The sequence below is a fragment of the Geotrypetes seraphini genome, chromosome 17 (assembly GCF_902459505.1).
Source record: "Geotrypetes seraphini chromosome 17, aGeoSer1.1, whole genome shotgun sequence".
Classification (NCBI taxonomy): domain Eukaryota; kingdom Metazoa; phylum Chordata; class Amphibia; order Gymnophiona; family Dermophiidae; genus Geotrypetes; species Geotrypetes seraphini.
In genome coordinates, this window is record NC_047100.1 from 44,341,362 (window position 1) to 44,360,584 (window position 19,223).

General features: G+C 45.2%; 1 protein-coding gene across 3 annotated transcripts in view; it reads left to right on the forward strand.

The window, feature by feature from the left end:
* Nucleotides 1-19,223, forward strand: part of DOCK3 (dedicator of cytokinesis 3) — a 694,894-nt gene that overhangs the window by 110,512 nt on the left and 565,159 nt on the right. For all 3 annotated transcript variants that reach the window (XM_033926008.1, XM_033926006.1, XM_033926007.1), the window contains exon 9: nt 7,409-7,563. In XM_033926008.1, the coding sequence (XP_033781899.1) occupies nt 7,409-7,563 (155 nt within the window). The remainder of the gene's footprint in view (nt 1-7,408; nt 7,564-19,223) is intronic.

Below are 19,223 nucleotides of genomic sequence, written 5' to 3' on the forward strand. Positions count from 1 at the left end.
GAATTGGGACGAGTCTTGCAGTGTTAGTTTGTATTAAAGGATTTCTTGAATAGCATGGTTTTTATTTCTTTTCTGAACGATTTGTAGTCTGGGGTTGTTATCAGTAAATTGGAGAGTTGGTAGTTTAGTTTTGCTGCTTGTGTGGCTAGAAGGCCATCGTACAGGTTTTTTTTTTTTTTTAATGTCTCTGATTGGGGGATGCATGAACGGTTTGTGGGTTCTCCTATGTCTGGTTAAGGTAGTTTGGATTAGGTGGTTGTTTAGGTAGGCTGGGCTGTCTCCGTTTATGGTTTTAAATAGTAGGCAGTAGAATTTGAATAGTATTCTTGCTTGTATTGGGAGCCAGTGTGAGTCGAGGTATGCTGCTGTGATGTGGTCATGTTTCCGCTGTATTTTGAACTGCTTGTAGTTGTTTTATCATGGTTGCGGGGCAGGGGAGATAGAGTATGTTGCAGTAGTCGAGGCTTCCTTATGTCCCGTAGTTGAGGCTTCCTTTTGTCCCGTACCTATCAAGTACGTTTCTTTTTTTTTTTTTTAATCTTTATTCCTTTTTAATTCTTACAACAAGTGTACTTAAAAAATATTACAACAATTTTCACAATATCACTTGTGATTACAAACACATGTTCTTATATATATAACTAATAAATATCCCCCCATATTATCAATATAAGCTATCAAGTACGTTTCAATTACGATCTCTCCGATACCTGGAGAAATCCATCTGGCGTACCGCAAGGGTCACCACTATCCCCATTGCTTTTCAATGTCTACATGTCCTCATTAGGTGCGCAATTGACCCAGCTGGGGATAAAATTATTTAGTTACGCAGATGACTTTATGATCATCATTCCGTTTACTAACTCTCTCTCTCGGAAGTTACTCCCAAGGCATCAGAAGCACTAAATTTGATGGAGCAATGGATGACTGAATTCAAACTGAAACTTAATTCAGAAAAAACAAAATGTTTTGTAGCTTCGCCACACCAAAACACCACTATGCATCAATAAACTTAGTTATCCTATTCAGTCTACTATGAAGGTATTGGGTGTAACACTAGACCAGTGCTTAACCATGAAGGACCAGGTAGACTTCTTAATCAGAAAGGGTTTTTTTCACTTTCTGGAAACTTCGATCCATTAGAGCATATTTTGATATGTCAGCATTTAGAATCCTGGTACAATCCCTCGTACTGAGTCAACTTGATTACTGTTACATCACCTATTTAGCAATTTCCCAAAAGAATATGCGACGATTACAATTAGTGCAAAATGCGGCGGTCAAACTGATTTTCGGGCTGACGAAGTTTGATCATGTGACACCTTACTACCGACAGCTGCATTGGCTAACAATGGAGGCACGTGTAAAGTTTAAGTTCGCCTGTTTCTGCTTTAAAGTACTATACGGTCTAGCCCCTAAATACATAACTGTCCTTTTCTCTTTCTCAGCCAACAAACATAAGAGAAGCTCACATTTGAACTTCGTTTCCCCTCCAGTTAGAGGATGTAAACTTAAAAGTCACCATCAACACTTTTTCTCACATCAGGCAGCATTATGGGGTAAAGATCTAGAACAATTGCTTATGCTTACTACTTATGGGGAATTCAGGAAACGCCTAAAAACATAACTTAGTAGATGACGGCAGATAAAGACCCGAATGGTCCATCCAGTCTGCCCAACCTGATTCAATTTAAATTTTTAAATTTTTTCTTCTTAGCTATTTCTGGGCAAGAATCCAAAGCTTTACCCGGTACTGTGCTTGGGTTCCAACTGCCGAAATCTCTGTTAAGACTTACTCCAGCCCATCTACACCCTCCCAGCCATTGAAGCCCTCCCCAGCCCATCCCCCACCAAACGGCCATATACAGACACAGACCGTACAAGTCTGCCCAGTACTGGCCTTAGTTATGATCATTGTTTCACAGGGGACCCAACACAGTTATCTCCTGTACTATGCCTTACATTCCACTAAGGTCCAAATCTAAAATAGCTCCTCCTCATGTCAGTTCCTGAATCAGTTGCTCTAAGAAGCAGTCATTTATGATGTCTAGGAATTTTATCTCCCTAGGACTCCCTGATGAAACATTTATCCAGTTGATGATGGTGGAATTGAAATCACCCATTATTATACTGTTGCCCATTTTTCCAGTTTTCCTAATCTCTGAAAACATTTCTTCATCTGTCTGCTCATTTTGTCCCAGGGGGGCTGTAGTATAACCCAACCTTTATATTCCTTCCCTTCACACATGGAATTTCTATCCATAAGGATTCCACACTGCTATCTACAGCCATGCAGAATGTTTATTTTATTTGATTCAATTTCCTCTTTAACATATAGTGCAATCCCTCCTCCAATTTGATCTACTCTAGCCTTGTGATATAATTTGTACCCAGGTAACCCAGTGTCCCATTGATTGTCCTCCTTCCACCAGGTCTCCGAGATGCCTATTATATCTATCTCATCATTCAGTGCTATATACTCTAACTCTCCTATTTTATTTTTTAGGCTTCTAGCATTTGTATACAGACACTTCAAATTGTGTTTTTTCCTAATATCTGCAGGCTGCTGAGAAGAAGATTGTAAGGATTGATAGTGGTCCCCACAATATTAGGTTGTAGGGGTTAGAAACATAGAAACATAGAAAAAAGCGGCAGAAAAGGGCTATAGCCCACCAAGTCTGCCCATTCCAAGTATCCCATTTATTCTTAAAATCCGTCATGCTGCTGGCCTTTATCACCTGGAGTGGGAGTTTGTTCCAATGATCCACCACTCTTTCGGTGAAGAAGTACTTCCTGGAGTCGCCATGAAACTTCCCTCCCCTGACTTTCAGTGGATGCCCTCTGGTGGTCGAAGGTCCCATGAGCCAGAAGATATCATCTTCTGACTCGATGCGTCCCGTGATGTACTTGTACGTTTCAATCATATCTCCCCGTTCTCTTCTTTCCTCAAGTGAGTACAGCCGCAATTTCTTTAGTCTTTCTTCATACGTGAGATCCTTGAGCCCCATGACCATCCTGGTGGCCGTTCGCTGAACCGACTCGATCCTCAGCACGTCCTTTCGGTAGTGTGGTCTCCAAAACTGAACACAGTACTCTAAGTGAGGCCTTTGTGCTTGTTTGAAAAGAGTTGCTGCGAATGGCTCATTTGTGAATATAGCCTCAGTCAGAGAAATGGTCCATCTAGCCCAGGGTCTTGTCTTCACGGAGGTCAATCTGTTCCTGAAGTATTTAGGCAGCTGACCCGTACAACTCTTTCTCCTCAATAACTGATCCCTTGAGCTGTTAATCACTAGCTTTCACCCTGCTAAGTTCAATCAATTTGTACCATCTTTTAATCTTTGTAAACCGCATAGAACTTCACGGTCCTGCGGTATATAAACTGTTATTATTATTAGTCTAGAAGACCTAGGACTAGGGACTGGACCAAGAGCTGGAATTGTGTTCTGTCAAAGAATTTTCGAACTTGCCTTAAGTTTCTCAAGACCGCGAATGATTTTTGTGTTGTTTTTGTTGATTTGTGGTTGCATGGTACAACATCTGTCTATCTAAAGGTGAAAAAACAGTGCGACAAGATGATGGCTGCTGCTAGAAGGATGCTGGGCTGTATAAAGAGAGGCGTAACCAGTAGAAGAACGAAGGTGTTGATGCCCCTGTACAGGTTGTTGGTGAGGCCCATTTGGAGTATTGTGTTCAATTTTGGAGACTGTATCTGGCGAAGGACACAAAAAGGCTTGAAGCGGTGACGAAAATGATAGGACGTTTGCGACAAAAGACGTATGAGGATAGACTGGAAGCCCTGAATATGTATACCTTAGAGGAAAGGAGGGACAGGGTAGATATGATTCAGACGTTCAAATCTTGAAAGGTATTAATGTAGAACAAAATCTTTTCCAGAGAAAGGAAAATGGTAAAACCAGAGGACAATTTGAGGTTGAGGGGTGGGAGACTCAAGAACAATGTAAGGAAATTCTTCTTCACGGAGAGGATGGTGGATGCCTGGAATGCGTTCCCAAGAGAGGTGGTGGAGAGGAAAACGGTGACAGAGTTCAAAAAAGCGTGGGATGAAAAGAGAGGATCTAGAATCAGAAAAAAATAGTAAATATTGAAGAACTAAGGCCAGTACTGGGCAGACTTACACGGTCTGAGTTGGTATATGGCCCTTTGGTTGAGGATGGGCTGGGGAGGGCTTCAATGGCTGGGAGGGTGTAGATGGGCTGGAGTGTTCAGTAGTTGGAACCTAAGAACAGTACCGAGCAGAGCTTTAGATTCTTGTGCAGAAATAGCTAAGGAGAAGAAAAAAAAAATAAACCTCCAACAAACTTTTAGATTGAATCTGGTTGGGCAGACTTGATGGACCATTTGGGTATTTATCTGCTGTCATCTACTATGTTACAACGACACCTGCGCATACCCCTTCCCATCTCTTTTTTGGGGAAATGACACCCTCACACCCAAAGACAATGTCCGCAGCCTGGGAGTGATTCTCGACTCAATCTTGTCACCCTCAGACCATGTATCAAAATTAGTGTCTTCATCCTTCTACTACCTCCGCCAACTAAAGTGCATCCGTGCCTATTTTTCAGAAAGCGATTTTGCCCAGTTACTATATGTCTTTGTATTATCCCGCCTAGATTACTGCAACGCTCTACTAGTGGGCCTACCAGGAAAAATACTTGGACAACCTGTCTTTTAGTTTGTCCAAATGCCAATCTGGACGGGTTTTTAGACATATTCGATTATGAGCCCTATAATTCGAATTAGGAACATTTTGAAAAGCAAAGCTACATTGTAAAAGAATTTTTTTTCGCAGATATTTTTGTAGATTTTACCCCCTATTCAGGCTCCCATTATTGATTCTCTTAATATGATACTATAGATATTTCCTATATATCTCACCCCTACTTTCCCCCCTAAACTACAATGACCATATAGTGACTCGTGTAGATTGCTCTTTCCTTTCCCTGCCCAGCCACATTGTTTTTAGATCTCTCTTATCCTACCTCAGTGTCTCTTCCTGTTTGGCTACAAGCATAGTATTCCCTCTCTGTTTCCCATGCCATCTCTCACTCCTGGTGTTGCAGAAGAGTTTCAGCACAAGCATGGGGGGGGTCTTACTCCGTAGGGTTGCACCCTCTTTCTGATAAGAAATGTATATGTAAATAAGTTAATCAATGGCAAATCCGTTTCTGCAAAATAAGTATTTTGCTGGGATTCACATTAATGACTTATGTGCCTTAGAACAGTGTTCTCAACTTCTTCAAGCCAAGTACCTCCTAAGTCTAACAAATACCAACCAAGTACCCCCGCCCAAACACCGCCCATGACCGCACTCCCATAATAATAGTACTAATTGTAATGCAATTTCTTCCATCCATTTTTCATAATCAGTACACACAATATTATCTTATTAATACATAATGGTAACCCCCAAATTAAAAAAACACAAAGCACACTGTATGCAGAGAAAATGTTAATTATCATTTATATTTGATTTTTTTTTCAAAGAGGTCAAGGCAGATGATTTTAAAACAGGGATCTCAAAGTCCTTCCTTGAGGGCTGCAATCCATAAGAACATAAGAAGTGCCTCTGCTGGGTCAGACCAGAGGTCCATCACGCCCAGCAGACCGCTCAGCATCACACCCAGCAGTCCAGGACCTGTGTAGTAGTCCTCTATCTATACTCCTTCAGAAAATTGTCCAATCCCTTCTTGAACCCTAATACCGTACTGAATTTGAATATGCATTGAAAGCAGTGCATGCTCATAGATCTCATGCATATTCATTGGGGAAATCCTGAAAACCTGACTGGAATGCGGCCCTCAAGGAGGGACTTTGAGACTCCTGCTTTAAAATATGCAATCAGTAACAACTATAGAAAAATAGCAAAACATAGACAGCAAATATAAATTCACAAAACTGACATATTTTGATCACTAAATTGAAAATAAAATCATATTTCCTACCTTTGTTGTCTGGTGATTTCATGAGTCTGTGGTTGCATTTCCTTCTAACTGTGCATCCAATATTTCTTTCTGCCTCCTGCACGCTTCCTCTCCTCAGAATCCCATTCCCTTCCCTAAGCAACATCGCTCTTTCTCTGTCCCTCCATGAATCCAACTTTTCTTCCTCTCTCCTCTACCCTTATTGGCAGTATGTCTCCCTCTCTCTATCTGTCTTGAGAGATCCAGTCATCTCTCCTACCCCCTCTACTGCCACATCCAACATTTCTCCCTCTCTCATCCCCCAGATCATGTGCAGCATTTTTTTTACCACTGCCCACCAGCTCCATGCCCATTTCTCATTCTATTACCCCTCTCCAGCACAATGCCACATTTCTCTCTCCATCACTATGTTCAGCATTCCTCCCCCTTGCATCTCCTTCAATCTGCCCTCTCCACCATTTCTCCCTCTCATTCTTCTATTCCCCATGCATCTCTACCTCACTCCTCTTTCTATGTCCAATTTTCCTTTCTTCCTTTCTCCATTTGTACCATCTCTCACTCACATATTCATGCCAATCAATTCTCCCTTTCTGTTCCCTCCCTTCTGTGTCCAATGTTCATGCCCCTTCCCTTCCTTCTGTGTTGAGTTCGTGCCCCCTCCCTGTCTTCCAGCTTTGTCCCAAAATTAATTTGCACACTGAGGATCCCTGCCTGCCCCTTCCTCTCCCTCGATGCCAACCCGTCCAAAGAAGCCTCGGGCGCCACCAGGGGATCCCTGTCTGCCCCGCCCACACTCCCCCATCCCTAATGCCGATCCGTCCACAGAAGCTGCAGGCACGCTGCTGCCGGGGATCCCTCTTTCCTTGCCTCCCTGCCTGTCAGCTGGCCTGCTGTACCACTCTCCACCTCTGTATCTGACCCTGTTACTTTGTTGGAACCAGACTTGCTCCATCCTCCTCCAACAGCAACTCTGTGCAGGGACGGCGTGTGCAGCGATTCACACGCACATGGTTGGCTCACAAGCCTTCCCTCTGATGTCAATTCTGATGTCGGAGAGAAGGTTCCAGGTCACCTAAGCAGCGTATATCGCTGCACGCGTCATCCTTGCATGGAGTTGCTGCTAGGGGAGGAGGAAGCCAGTCTGGCTTCAACGAAGTAACAGGGTCGGCTTCGCGGATGGGGGATGGTGCAGTGGGTGGACAGGGAGGGATGCCCAGTGGTGGCCAGGCCACGTACCCCCCAAGGGTTCGTGAACGTGTGTTGAGAAACAGTGCCTTAGAACATGCAGCATTCAGTCACTGGGCAATCTTACCAAAATGGGAAACACATAAGAGGTCTTTTTCTTTGGTGCACAGTCCAATCATGACTTTGCCAGTTTGTTTGCTACATTCTTTTTCCCTATGACAGTCCATTTTCTGAAAAACCTAATCCTTCTTGATGCCTATGTAGTTTATTTCATTGATCAGGTGGATACAGTCCGTCAGCGTCATGGAGACACTTGCCGCATGCCAGTACCTCACCACATTTTCTTGACCCTAAAGAGCTTTACTTACAACACAATTGGAGAAGACATGGATGTATTCCTTTCCTTGTATGATGTGCGAGAGGGCAAGCAGATAAGGTAGGAAATTTTGTCTATGATATCTGTAAGGCAGATGCTTTTGCTGTGGCATGCCTGGTGATTATGTATCACTTTACATTACATTGCTTATATTAACAAAATTTACTTTTGGTTCCACGCAGATTACAGTATAAGAGACTAGAAAGACCCTATTACAGTGTCTCTCAAACTATCTTGAGCTGGGGCACACTAAAGGTAGTGATCATGGCTCGAGGCACCCAGAAGTGCACGGATGTTGCCATGGTGACATCACGCACATGTGTGACATCATCACATTGACATCCATGCATGCGCAGAAGCCCTCCAGACAGGCCCTGAAATGCCGGTAGGGCATGCCAGCAGGGAAGTCTAACAAATATCAACCGAGTACCCCAACCACAGACCTCCCAAGCTCCACCCTAGACCCACCCAAGCTCTTCCCCCAAATCCCGCCCCCTTCACTAATTGTAATGCAAATTTTTCCATTCATTTTTCATATATACACAATATACACAGCAGATATAAATTCTCAAAACTGATACGTTTCAATTGAAAATAAAATCATTTTCCCTACCTTTGTTGTCTGGTGACTTTATTTTTCTGTGCTTTTAACTATGTTTCCAGTGCCTTCTTATCCATAAGAACATATGCAATGCCTCCACTGGGTCAGACCTGAGGTCCATCGTGCCCAGCAGTCCGCTCACGCGGCGGCCCAACAGGTCCAGGACTTGTGCAGTAATCCTCTATCTATACCCCTCTATCCCTTTTTCCAGCAGGAAATTGTCCAATCCTTTCTTGAACCCCAGTACCGTACTCTGCCCTATTACGCCCTCTGGAAGCGCATTCCAAGTGTCCACCACACGCTGGGTAAAGAAAAATTTCCTAGCATTCGTTTTGAATCTGTCCCCTTTCAACTTTTCCGAATGCCCTCTTGTTCTTTTATGTTTTGAAAGTTTGACTGTTTTTCTCTCCGTCTTCACTTTCTGCTTTGCATCCATCTTTGGCATTAAGTTAACATTCAGTTTTTCAATTTGTCTGCTTTCGTCTCATAATCTACTTTTCCATGTCTTCCCTTCTTATCTCTCTCTCCTTCCCTCCCTATTTCCATGGTCTGACATCTCTCTTCTTCCCTCCCCCCCAGTGTTCCGACATCTCTATCCTTCCTTTCCCTCCTTCCCAGTCTGGCATCTCTCTCCTCCCCTTCCCATAATCTAACATCTCTCTCTACTACTACTACTACTACTACTACTACTACTACTATTATTATTATTTCTATAGCACTACCCAGACTCCCCTCCTTCCCTTCCATTGCCTGGTCTGATATCTCTCCCTTCCTTTAGTCATCTCCCCTCCTCCTCCCCCCCCCCCCCCCGTGTAATATTTCTCTTTCCTTCCTCCTTTCTGGCCCCCCTCCCAGTCCAACATTCCTCCCTCCTTTCCACCAGCATGCTTCTCCTCTGATTCTCCTTCCCTCCCCTAACCAACATCTCTCTCTCTCAAGTTTCAAGTTTATTAAAATCTTATTATGCCGCCAAATCAGACTTCAAGGCAGTGTACATACAATATTAAAAGTATATGTATTTAAAATTACAGAGTACAGTGGAGGTATATCATTCAAGGAAGTAACAGTACAAGAGTAACGGATGAACTGGTACAGAAGGGAGGCGGTAGAACTACATTATTTATAAAGAAAGAACAAGTGGAACAGACATTAGGAAGGGAACTGATACCACATGAATCATTCAGATTCAAAGAGATAGCGTCCTTAGCAGGACAGTTAAACATTAAAAGCGTCCTTAAATAGATAGGTTTTTAGTTTGGACTTAGTCTGAAATGGTCATGTCCTCTCTTAAATACATTTGAGCGGCGTTACACAAAGTGTGAGCGGTAATTGAAAAAATGTATAGGCGCATTGTGTTAATATGTCTCAGGGAAGGTACAGCAAGAAGATTTTGGGAAATGGAGCAGAGGGTTCTTTGGGGAGCATGAAGAATCAGTATTCTATTCAAGAAATCAGGGGTATTTGTAGAACGGATTTTAAATGTTAACAGGAAAATTTTGTAGGCTATTCTGTATTCTATAGGGAGTCCAACTTTTCACTCTCTGCCGTCTCCCCCTTTCCCCTGAGTGTGACATTTCTCCTGCCCTCCCCATCCATCTCGCCCTCTCTTTGAGTCCAACCCTTTCTGCCTCCTCCATACTTTCTCTCTCCTTGCCTCTTCCCTTGAGTGACATCCTTCCTTCCCACTCCCAAATCCATGTTCTCCCTATGCACCATTTCTCCCTCTCTCATCACTCTCACTCCTCCTGTAACAATTTTCCTTCTTTCCTTCCTTCCCTCCCCCCAACCCCACTCACGGCTAATATGATCTCTCCCCAGCCACCATCTCACTCTTCCCTCCAATGTGTAGCATCTTTCCATTCCCTCCCCTTCTGCCAGGGCTAGCAGCACCTCTTCTCCCTTCCCTTTCCCTTCCCCCTGTCCAGCAGCACCTCTTCCTCTCCCCATGTCCAGCAGTACCCCTTTTCTTCCTCTCTTGCCAAGCAGTACTTCTCCTGTCTAGCGGCGGCTCAGTGTGCTTTTAACTTTACCACAAAGCTACTGCTAGGATTAATTTAAACACGTTTTTCATCAACAACCTTGGGGCCTTTGCTATGCCGGCCCATTACAATGATGCGACTTCCTCAGGAAGTATATGGTTTGTTCCACCTAAGATACCTTTGAACTCACTTCCCATGTTGCAGCAATGTCGGTGGCCATGAGGCACCTGGCCTGGCTTCGGGTCTCTGAGCTAGATGCAAACCATCAAGACAGGCGTGTTGCAAATGCACTTAGTGTAGGAGACGAGCTTTTTGGTCACTCCATGGACATGGCTCCACAGAAGCTGTCTGCTCATGAGACCAGATGGGACACTCTAATCAAACCCAAAAAAAGCCTTCACCTTCTCGTCCCTTTAGACCAGCTTCTTCCTATCAGAGAAGGTTTGCTGCTAAACCTGCGCCTCCTAAACTAAACTAAACCTTGGGTTTGTATACCGCACCATCTCCATAGTTGTGGAGCTCGGCACGGTTTACAGGAATTGTAATGAGAAAGGAACTCCAAGGAAGGGCTAGATGAAGATCATAGGGGAGAAGAATGTTAGAGGGCTAGGATGTCAGAAGAGGGAGGAGTGTTAGGTTTTGGAGAAGAGCCAGGTTTTCAGATGTTTACGGAAGGGTTGAAGAGCACTCAGGTTTAGAAGAGGGGAGGTAAGGTTGTTCCAGAGCTCGATGAATCTGAAGGAGAGGGAAGTCCCCAGTTTTCCTGGGTGGGAAATGCCTTTTAATGAGGGGAAGGATAATTTCAGTTTTTGGGTAGATCTGGTGGTATTAAGATTTGAGGAATTCCAAGAAAGTGGAATTAAAGGAGGAAGGATGCCGTGGAGGATCTTGAAAGTTAGGCAGATGCATTTGAAGTGAACTCTGGAAATTATCGGGAGCCAATGAAGCTTGGAAAGGAGCGGTGAGATGTGATCGAATTTACTTTTTGCAAAGATAAGCTTGGCCGCGGCATTTTGGATCCGTTGGAGTCTGTGAAGGTTTTTCTTTGTTAGGCTTATGAAGATAGAATTGCAGTAGTCCAGTCTGGAGAGGATGATGGATTGGACGAGAACAGCAAAATGTTTTTGGTGGAAACAGGATCTTACTTTCCTCAGCATGTGTAGGCTGAAGTAGCATTTTTTTACCAGGGAGTTGAGGTGGTCATTGAAGGACAATGTAGAGTCAATGATGACGCCCAGGACCTTGCTGGAGAATTCGAGCTGCAGAGTGGAGCCAGAGGGTAGTGGGATTGAGGTGGGTAGCTGAGCTAAATTTGGGCCGAGCCAGAGTAGTTTAATCTTGGATTCATTCAATTTCATTTGGACGGTGTGGGCCCAGGATTGGAGGTTCAAGATACAAAAGGATATGTTCTCTGAGAGATTAGTGAGGTTCGAGTCGGTCTCGAGAAGGACGAGGATACCATCAGCATAGGTGTATATTGTTTCAAGGGGGGATAGATGGAGGAGTTTTAGAGAGGTCATATAAATGTTGAAAAGGATAGGAGATAAAGGTGATCCTTGCGGGACTCCACAGATTGGTATCCAGGGGGAGGATGAGGTGCCATTCCTGTTGACAATGTAGGATCGGGAGCGGAGGAATTTTGAGAACCAATCAAGGACTGTAGAGGTGATGCCGATCTCGGAGAGTTGGTAGATTAGAATATCGTGGTGAACAACGTCTAAAGCGGCAGAAAGATCGAATTGCAGGAGAACGGCGAACTTGTTGCGGGAGTGAAGTTGTTGAACCTTGGAGATTAGGGAGGTCAGTAGGGATTCGGTGCTGAAATTGGGGCGAAAGCCATATTGGTAAGGTAGGAGAATGGAAAATTTCTCTAAATAGGATGAGAGTTGGGTCGATATGATGGTCTCGAGCAACTTAGTTAGGAGAGGGATATTTGCTATTGGGCGATAGCTGGATGGTGTGGAAGGGTCGAGGTCGGATTTTTTCACTAGAGGGGTTAAGGTGATATGGCCCATTTCTGGGGCGAAGAGGCCCGAATGTAGGGCGGAGTTTAGGAGTTTGGTAATAGAAGAGATGGCCTGAGTGGGTATTTCCTCGTAGAGGTAGGAGGGGAAAGGGTCCAGAGAACAGTTGCAAGATTTCAGTTTGAGACAGAGTTTAAGGATGTGGGGTTCGGATACGTGCTCAAAGGTAGCCCAGAATCTGTCGGCTGGGATAATGCTAGGGGCCATTAGAGTAGGGTTGGGGTCAGTGAGCACCAGGGAGTTGTAGGAGATTGCAGGTGGGAAGGAACAACGTAGGGTGGTGACCTTTTCATTGAAGAATTTTGCTAGAACTTCGGCTGAGGGAGAGGAGGGGAGAGAAATGGAGTCTTTTTTGGAGGTTAGAGAGCGCCAGATTTTGAAAAGTGTATTGCTCTGGTTGTTGGATCTGGAGATTTTCTCACCGTAGAAGTTCTTCCTTGCTTTTTTTAGTGCTGAATTGTAGAGCTTAATGTTGGGTCTCCAGGACTGACTGTCTATAGGGGAGTTAGATTTTTTCCATTTGCACTCCAGGGCTCGACATTTCTGCTTTAGTTCTCTGTGATAAGGGAGGTTACCAGGGGGCTTTGCGAGGGTAGGAGATGGATTTGGTGGAAAGGGGGGCGAGGGAATGGTAGGTGGACTCGGAGAGGGTGGTCCAGTTATGCCAGTTGGATTTGGGGTCTGCAGGCTTAGGGGCAGAGGAGAGTTGTTTGAGAAATTCTGTCCAGAATAGGACGCTTGAAATTTTTCTGCGAAAGGTGATGGAATTAGAGGGGCGGGGGGGAATCCCAAGATGCGACATGAAGATGGGGAGACTGAAGGACCCAAGAAAGTGGTCAGACCAGGGGACCTGCTCCCAGCGGGTGTCACCGGCTACGGTTTTGTGTGCGGTGAGGTCCAGGAAACTGATGAGGTCTAGAGTGTGTCCCTTTTCATGGGTTGGGGAAGGTGAAGGGGGGAAAAACTAAGAGAGATGAGGAAACTCAATCTCAATCCAGGAAACAGAAACAACAACAGCCACGTCAGCAGCAAAAACCACAGGCTGCCCCTCCAAAGCCTGCACAGCCTTTTTGAGATTTTTTCCAAGCATAGTCAGCGTCAGTGTTCTGCAGACTTTGCCTCAGCCCATTGGAAGTTGTCTTCAACTTTTCATCGCTCGCTGGGAGCTCATAACATCAACCCTCTGTGTCCTTGCCATCATACGTCAGGGTTACATTCTCAATTTTCACACCCTGCCACCAGACCATTCTTCAAGAGAGTCTACTTTGGACCCTGCACAGTCCTCCCTTATTCTCCAAGAGGTTCAATCCCTTCTCCTGCTGAATGCCAGCGAGGATGTTCCCCTCAGTCCGCAGAAGCAGGAATTCTACTCCTTTTACTTTTTAGTTCCAAAGAAGATGGGAGGACTGAGACCCATTCTGGTTAAGGAGACCATATCTAGTTAAGGAAAAATTCAGGATGCTCTCCCTCACCCTGCTTTATCCTCTCTTCAATCAGAACGACTGGCTATGCTTTCTGGATCTCAAGGAAGCTAACACTCATACTCCAATTCATCCGGCTTCCAGAAAGTACCTTCGTTTTCAAATTAATCAATGTCATTACCAGTACAAGGTCCTTCCTTTTGGCCTGGCATCTTCTCCCAGAGTCTTCACGAAGTGCCTGATTGTAGTGGCCGCATTTCTCCGATCATACGGTCTCCAAGTCTTTCCTTATCTGGACGACTGGTTGATCAAGGCTGTATCTTTTCAGGAAGTGGTCCAAGCAATATCTCAGACCATTTCTTTTCTTCAGGTTCTAGGATTCAAAGTCAACGTCCCCTAATCACATCTAATTCCGACTCAACGTCTGCAGTTCATTAGGGCAATCCTAGACATAACTCTCATGAGAGCTTTCTCTCTCCAGATCGACTTCAGGCTCTCATTCGCTTTTGTCAGCAGCTGCTTCCTCTTCAATCCATCTCTGCAAGACACATGATGGTTCTTCTAGGCCAGTGTTCTTCAACTGCCGTTCCGTGGACTGGTGATGGTCCGCAGAAAATTCCTGCAGGTCCGCACAGGGCAAGTGAGATCAAGGTGCAATTTCCTGCCGGTCCGCACAGGGCCGGCGAGATTGATGAGCTGCAATTTCCTGCCAGTCTGCGCAGAGCCGACAAGATCATGGGGTGCCTCAGACAGTGGCTTTCTCCTCTCCCAGCAGCTCTCGGTACTTGCCAGCGCAGCGATTCACTAAGGCAGCCTTGGGGATTTTGCTGATGATGCAACTTTCTCTTTCCTCAGAGGCGGCGCGACCCATCAAGGGACCCAAGGTTGCCTTAGTGAATCGCTGCGCTGGCAAGTACGGAGAGCTGCTGGGAGGGGAGAAAGCCACTGTTGGAGGCTGGGAAGCTGCTGGACAAGGGAAAAAAAGGGACAGCTGCTACTGGACCTGGAGCGAAAGAGAAGGAGAAGATGCTGCTGGGAGGGGAGGAGTGGAAGAAGTCTGGGAAGCTGCTGGACAAGGGAAAATAAAGGGACATCTGCCACTTTACCTGGAGGGAGGGAGAAGGAGAGATGCTGCTGGAAGGGGAGGAGGGAAAGGAGTCTGGGAAGCTGCTGGACAAGGGAAAAAAGGAACATATGGACCTGGAAGGAGGGAGAAGGAGAGATGCTGCTGGGAGGGGAGGAGGGAAAGGGAAGGGAAGAGAGTTACTGCTGGACAGGAGGAGGAGGGAAGGGAGAAGGAAGAAAGGAAGGAAGCAGCTGGCAGGGAGATTTAGAGGAGGGGAAGGGGAGAGACAGGAATGAGAAAGTAGAGAGATTGATGATGGGAAGGGGGTCAGCAGAGAAATAAGCAGAGAGGGACAAAGATGCTAGATCTGATGTAGGAGAGATAAAAATGAAGAGAGCAATGAAGCTGGAATGAATCATGAAATATAAAAAACCCAAGAAGAGGAGAGCAGAAAGGACTACAGGGTGAAACTGAAAGAAGCCAAGAGAGAGATACGTTTGGCGAAGGCACAGGCAGAAGAAAAAATGGCTAAAAGTGTAAAAAAGGGAGATAAAAATTTTTTCAGATATATTAGTGAAAGGAGGAAGTTAAAAAATGGAATTGCTAGGCTAAAAGATGCTGGGAACCAATATGTGGAGAATGATGAGGAGAGAGCAAATGTGCTAAACAAATACTTTTGTTCTGTGTTCACAGAAGAAAATCCTGGAGAAGGACCGAGATTGTCTGGCAAAGTTACACGAGAAAATGGAGTAGATTCTGCGCCGTTCACGGAGGAGGGTGTTTATGAGCAACTTGAAAAACTGAAGGTGGACAAAGCGATGGGACCAGACGGGATCCATCCCAGGATACTAAGGGAGCTCAGAGAGGTTCTGGCGAGTACTATTAAAGACTTGTTCAACAAATCTCTGGAGACGGGAGTGATTCCTGGGGATTGGAGGAGAGCGGATGTGGTCCCTATTCATAAAAGTGGTCACAGGGATGAAACAGGAAACTACAGGTCGGTGAGCCTCACTTCAGTTGTTGGAAAAATAATGGAAGTGTTGCTGAAAGAAAGGATAGTGTACTTCCTTGAATCTAATGGGTTACAGGATCCGAGGCAACATGGCTTTACAAAAGGTAAATCGTGCCAAACGAACCTGATTGAATTTTTTGATTGGGTGACGAGAGAGCTGGATCGAGGACATATGCTAGATGTAATTTACTTGGATTTCAGCAAAGCCTTTGATACAGTTCCTCATAGGAGGCTGTTGAACAAACTTGAAGGGCTGAAGTTAGGACCCAAAGTGGTGAACTGGGTCAGAAACTGGCTGTCGGACAGACGCCAGAGGGTGGTGGTTAATGGAAGTCGCTCGAAGGAAGGAAAGGTAACTAGTAGAGTCCCTCAGGGTTCGGTGCTGGGGCCAATCCTGTTCAATATGTATGTAAGTGACATTGCTGAAGGGTTAGAAGGAAAAGTGTGCCTTTTTGCAGATGATACCAAGATTTGTAACAGAGTAGACACCGTAGAGGGAGTGGAAAATATGAAAAAGGATCTGCAAAAGTTAGAGGAATGGTCTAATGCCTGGCAACTAAAATTCAATGCAAAGAAATGCAGAGTAATGCATTTGGGGATTAATAATAGGAAGGAACCGTATATGCTGGGAAGAGAGAAGCTGATATGCACGGACGGGGAGAGGGACCATGGGGTTATATTGTCCGAAGATCTAAAGGTGAGAAAACAGTGTGACAAGGCAGTGGCTGCTGCCAGAAGGATGCTGGGCTGTATAAAGAGAGGTGTAGTCAGTAGAAGGAAGAAGGTGTTGATGCCCCTGTACAGGTCATTGGTAAGGCCCCACTTGGAGTATTGTGTTCAGTTTTGGAGACCGTATCTTGTGAAAGACGTAAGAAGACTTGAGGCGATCCAGAGGAGGGCGATGAAAATGATAGAAGGCTTGCTCCAGAAGACGTATGAGGATAGACTGGAAGCCCTGAATATGTATACCCTAGAGGAAAGGAGAGACAGGGGAAATATGATTCAGATGTTCAAATACTTGAAGGGTATTAACGTAGAACAAAATCTTTTCCAGAGAAAGTAAAATGGTAAAACCAGAGGACATAATTTGAGGTTGAGGGGTGGTAGATTCAGGGGCAATGTTAGGAAATTCTACTTTATGGAGAGGGTAGTGGATGCCTGGAATGCGCTCCCGAGAGAGGTGGTGGAGAGTAAAACTGTGACTGAGTTCAAAGAAGCGTGGGATGAACACAGAAGATTTAGAATCAGAAAATAATATTGAACTTGGCCAGTACTGGGCAGACTTGCACGGTCTGTGTCTGTGTATGGCTGTTTGGTGGAGGATGGGCTGGGGAGGGCTTCAATGGCTGGGAGGGTATAGATGGGCTGGAGTAAGTCTTAACAGAGATTTCGGCAGTTGGAACCCAAGCACAGTACCAGGTAAAGCTTTGGATTCTTGCCCAGAAATAGCTAAGAAGAAAAAAAAAAATAATTAAAAAAAATATAAATTGAATCAGGTTGGGCAGACTGGATGGACCATTCGAGTCTTTATCTGCCGTCATCTACTATGTTACTATGTAGAAAGGAGAGAGGGGGCACAGGCTGGATGGAAAGGGGAGAGGGGCATAGAAAGAAGACAGATGCCATATGGAAGGGGGAGAGGGCAGACAGTGGATGGAAGGGGCAGATGCTGGATTGAAGAGACAGAGGGCAGACACTGGAAGGAAGAGAGTGAAAAGAAGATGAAAGCAGAAGCCAGAGACAATAAAAGGTAGAAAAAAATAATTTTATTTCTATTTTGTGATTAGAATATATCAGATTTGAAATATATATGCTGCTAGAGCTGGTGTTAGATATAACTGGTGACTGCAAAGCCTAGGCAGTGCTGCTTTAGCTTCCAGCTGGCTTAGGGCTCTCTCTCTGACCAGGGGGCAGTTGTCCTAGTTGCACTCTTCTTAACACTATTCCTGTCATGTGTAACTGCGGTATTCTGTTAGCAAGATATTTCTGTGTAGCATTCTGTAATAATTTGGCTTATTCAGTTTTCTTGATAGTAGAGGGGATATATGTGAAGGGGAGGGGAGACAGGGGTTTTGCTGATCCTTGCTCTGTATTATTTGTATTTATAAAATTACAATTGTACAGAATATTGTTTCTTTTTATACTTTAATAAAATACATTCAATATAAAATCATAACTGAGGCTTGTGCGGATGGTATGAGATGGTTTGTGGGAGCCGAGCTTGCGGAGATGGGGCGGAAACGGGGTTTTCTAATTTCAGTCCTAGTAGTTTGCCGGTCCACAAGTGTAAAAAGGTTGAAGAACACTGTTCTAGGCCACATGGCTTCCACTGTACATGTGACACTGTTGGTAAGACTACTGGTCGTGCATGTGCAAGACCGGAGGGCTAGGACTTTGATAGGAAGGCAGGACTTAAATGGGAAGCCAAGGTGGCAAGGGAGCCCCTTCTGATGATTCAGACAGGTCTTGACCTGTTTTGGGCCGCCGCGGGAGCGGACTGCTGGGCGGGATGGACCTGTGGTCTGACCCGGCGGAGGCACTGCTTATGTTCTTATGTTCTTACACCTTCGTACTCCTCAGTCGACCCTTGCCTCTCAATGGTCTCAAGTGACGGATGTCTCTCACAGCATATATCTGTAACATCATCTGTTCTGCAGTCGCTTTAATGGTGGATGACCTCTTCCAATCTATCCAGAGGTCTCCTTTTTCACTTACCCCCCTCATCACAAGGTCATCAGGACGGACGCATCCCCTTATGCCTGGGATCACATATGGGACAATCTTCAGACTCAGGGTCTTTGGACCGCCAGAGAGCGGAAATTTCACATCAATTTCCTGGAACTCGGAGCAATGTATTACGCCCTCAAGGCCTTCCATCATCTCCTCTGCCCTCAAGTCCTCCTCCTTCCCACAGTCAAGTAGCAAGGGACTACATAAACAAGCAAGAAGGTACGGGCTCTCTCCTGTTATGCCAGGAGGCCCAGAAAATCTTGACTTGGGCGACAGTTCGCAACCTTTTCCTAAAGGCTGGCTACATTCAAGGGAAAAAGAATTCCTTAGCAGACAACCTCAGCAGAATTCTTCAGCCTCACGAATGGATTCTCAACTCTGCAACTCTCCTGTCCATTTTTGCTCAGTGGGACACTCTACAAGTGGACTTGTTTGCGGCTCCTCACAATCACCAGTTGCCCCAGTTTTGCTCCAGGCTTTACTCTTCTCTCCGTCTGGAAGCAGATGCCTTTCTCTTGGATTGGACGGGCCTGTTTCTATATGCATTCCCTCCAATTCCTCTCATGTTGAGGACTCTGTTCAAGCTCCAACGAGAAACAGCCACTATGATTCTCATTGCCCCACGGTGGCCCAGGCAACATTGGTTCTCCCTTCTACTTCAACTCAGTTCCAGTGAACCAATACCTCTTCCAGTGTTTCCTACTCTGCTTACTCAGAATCAGGAATCTCTTCTACATTCCAACCTGTAATCACTCCACCTGACAGCTTGGTTTCTCTCGGGCTAAACCCATCTGCTGTACATCTTTCTGGAGGAGCTGCCGTACAGCGAAAGATTAGAGAAACTGGGCCTCTTCTCTCTCGAACAGAGGAGATTGAGAGGGGACATG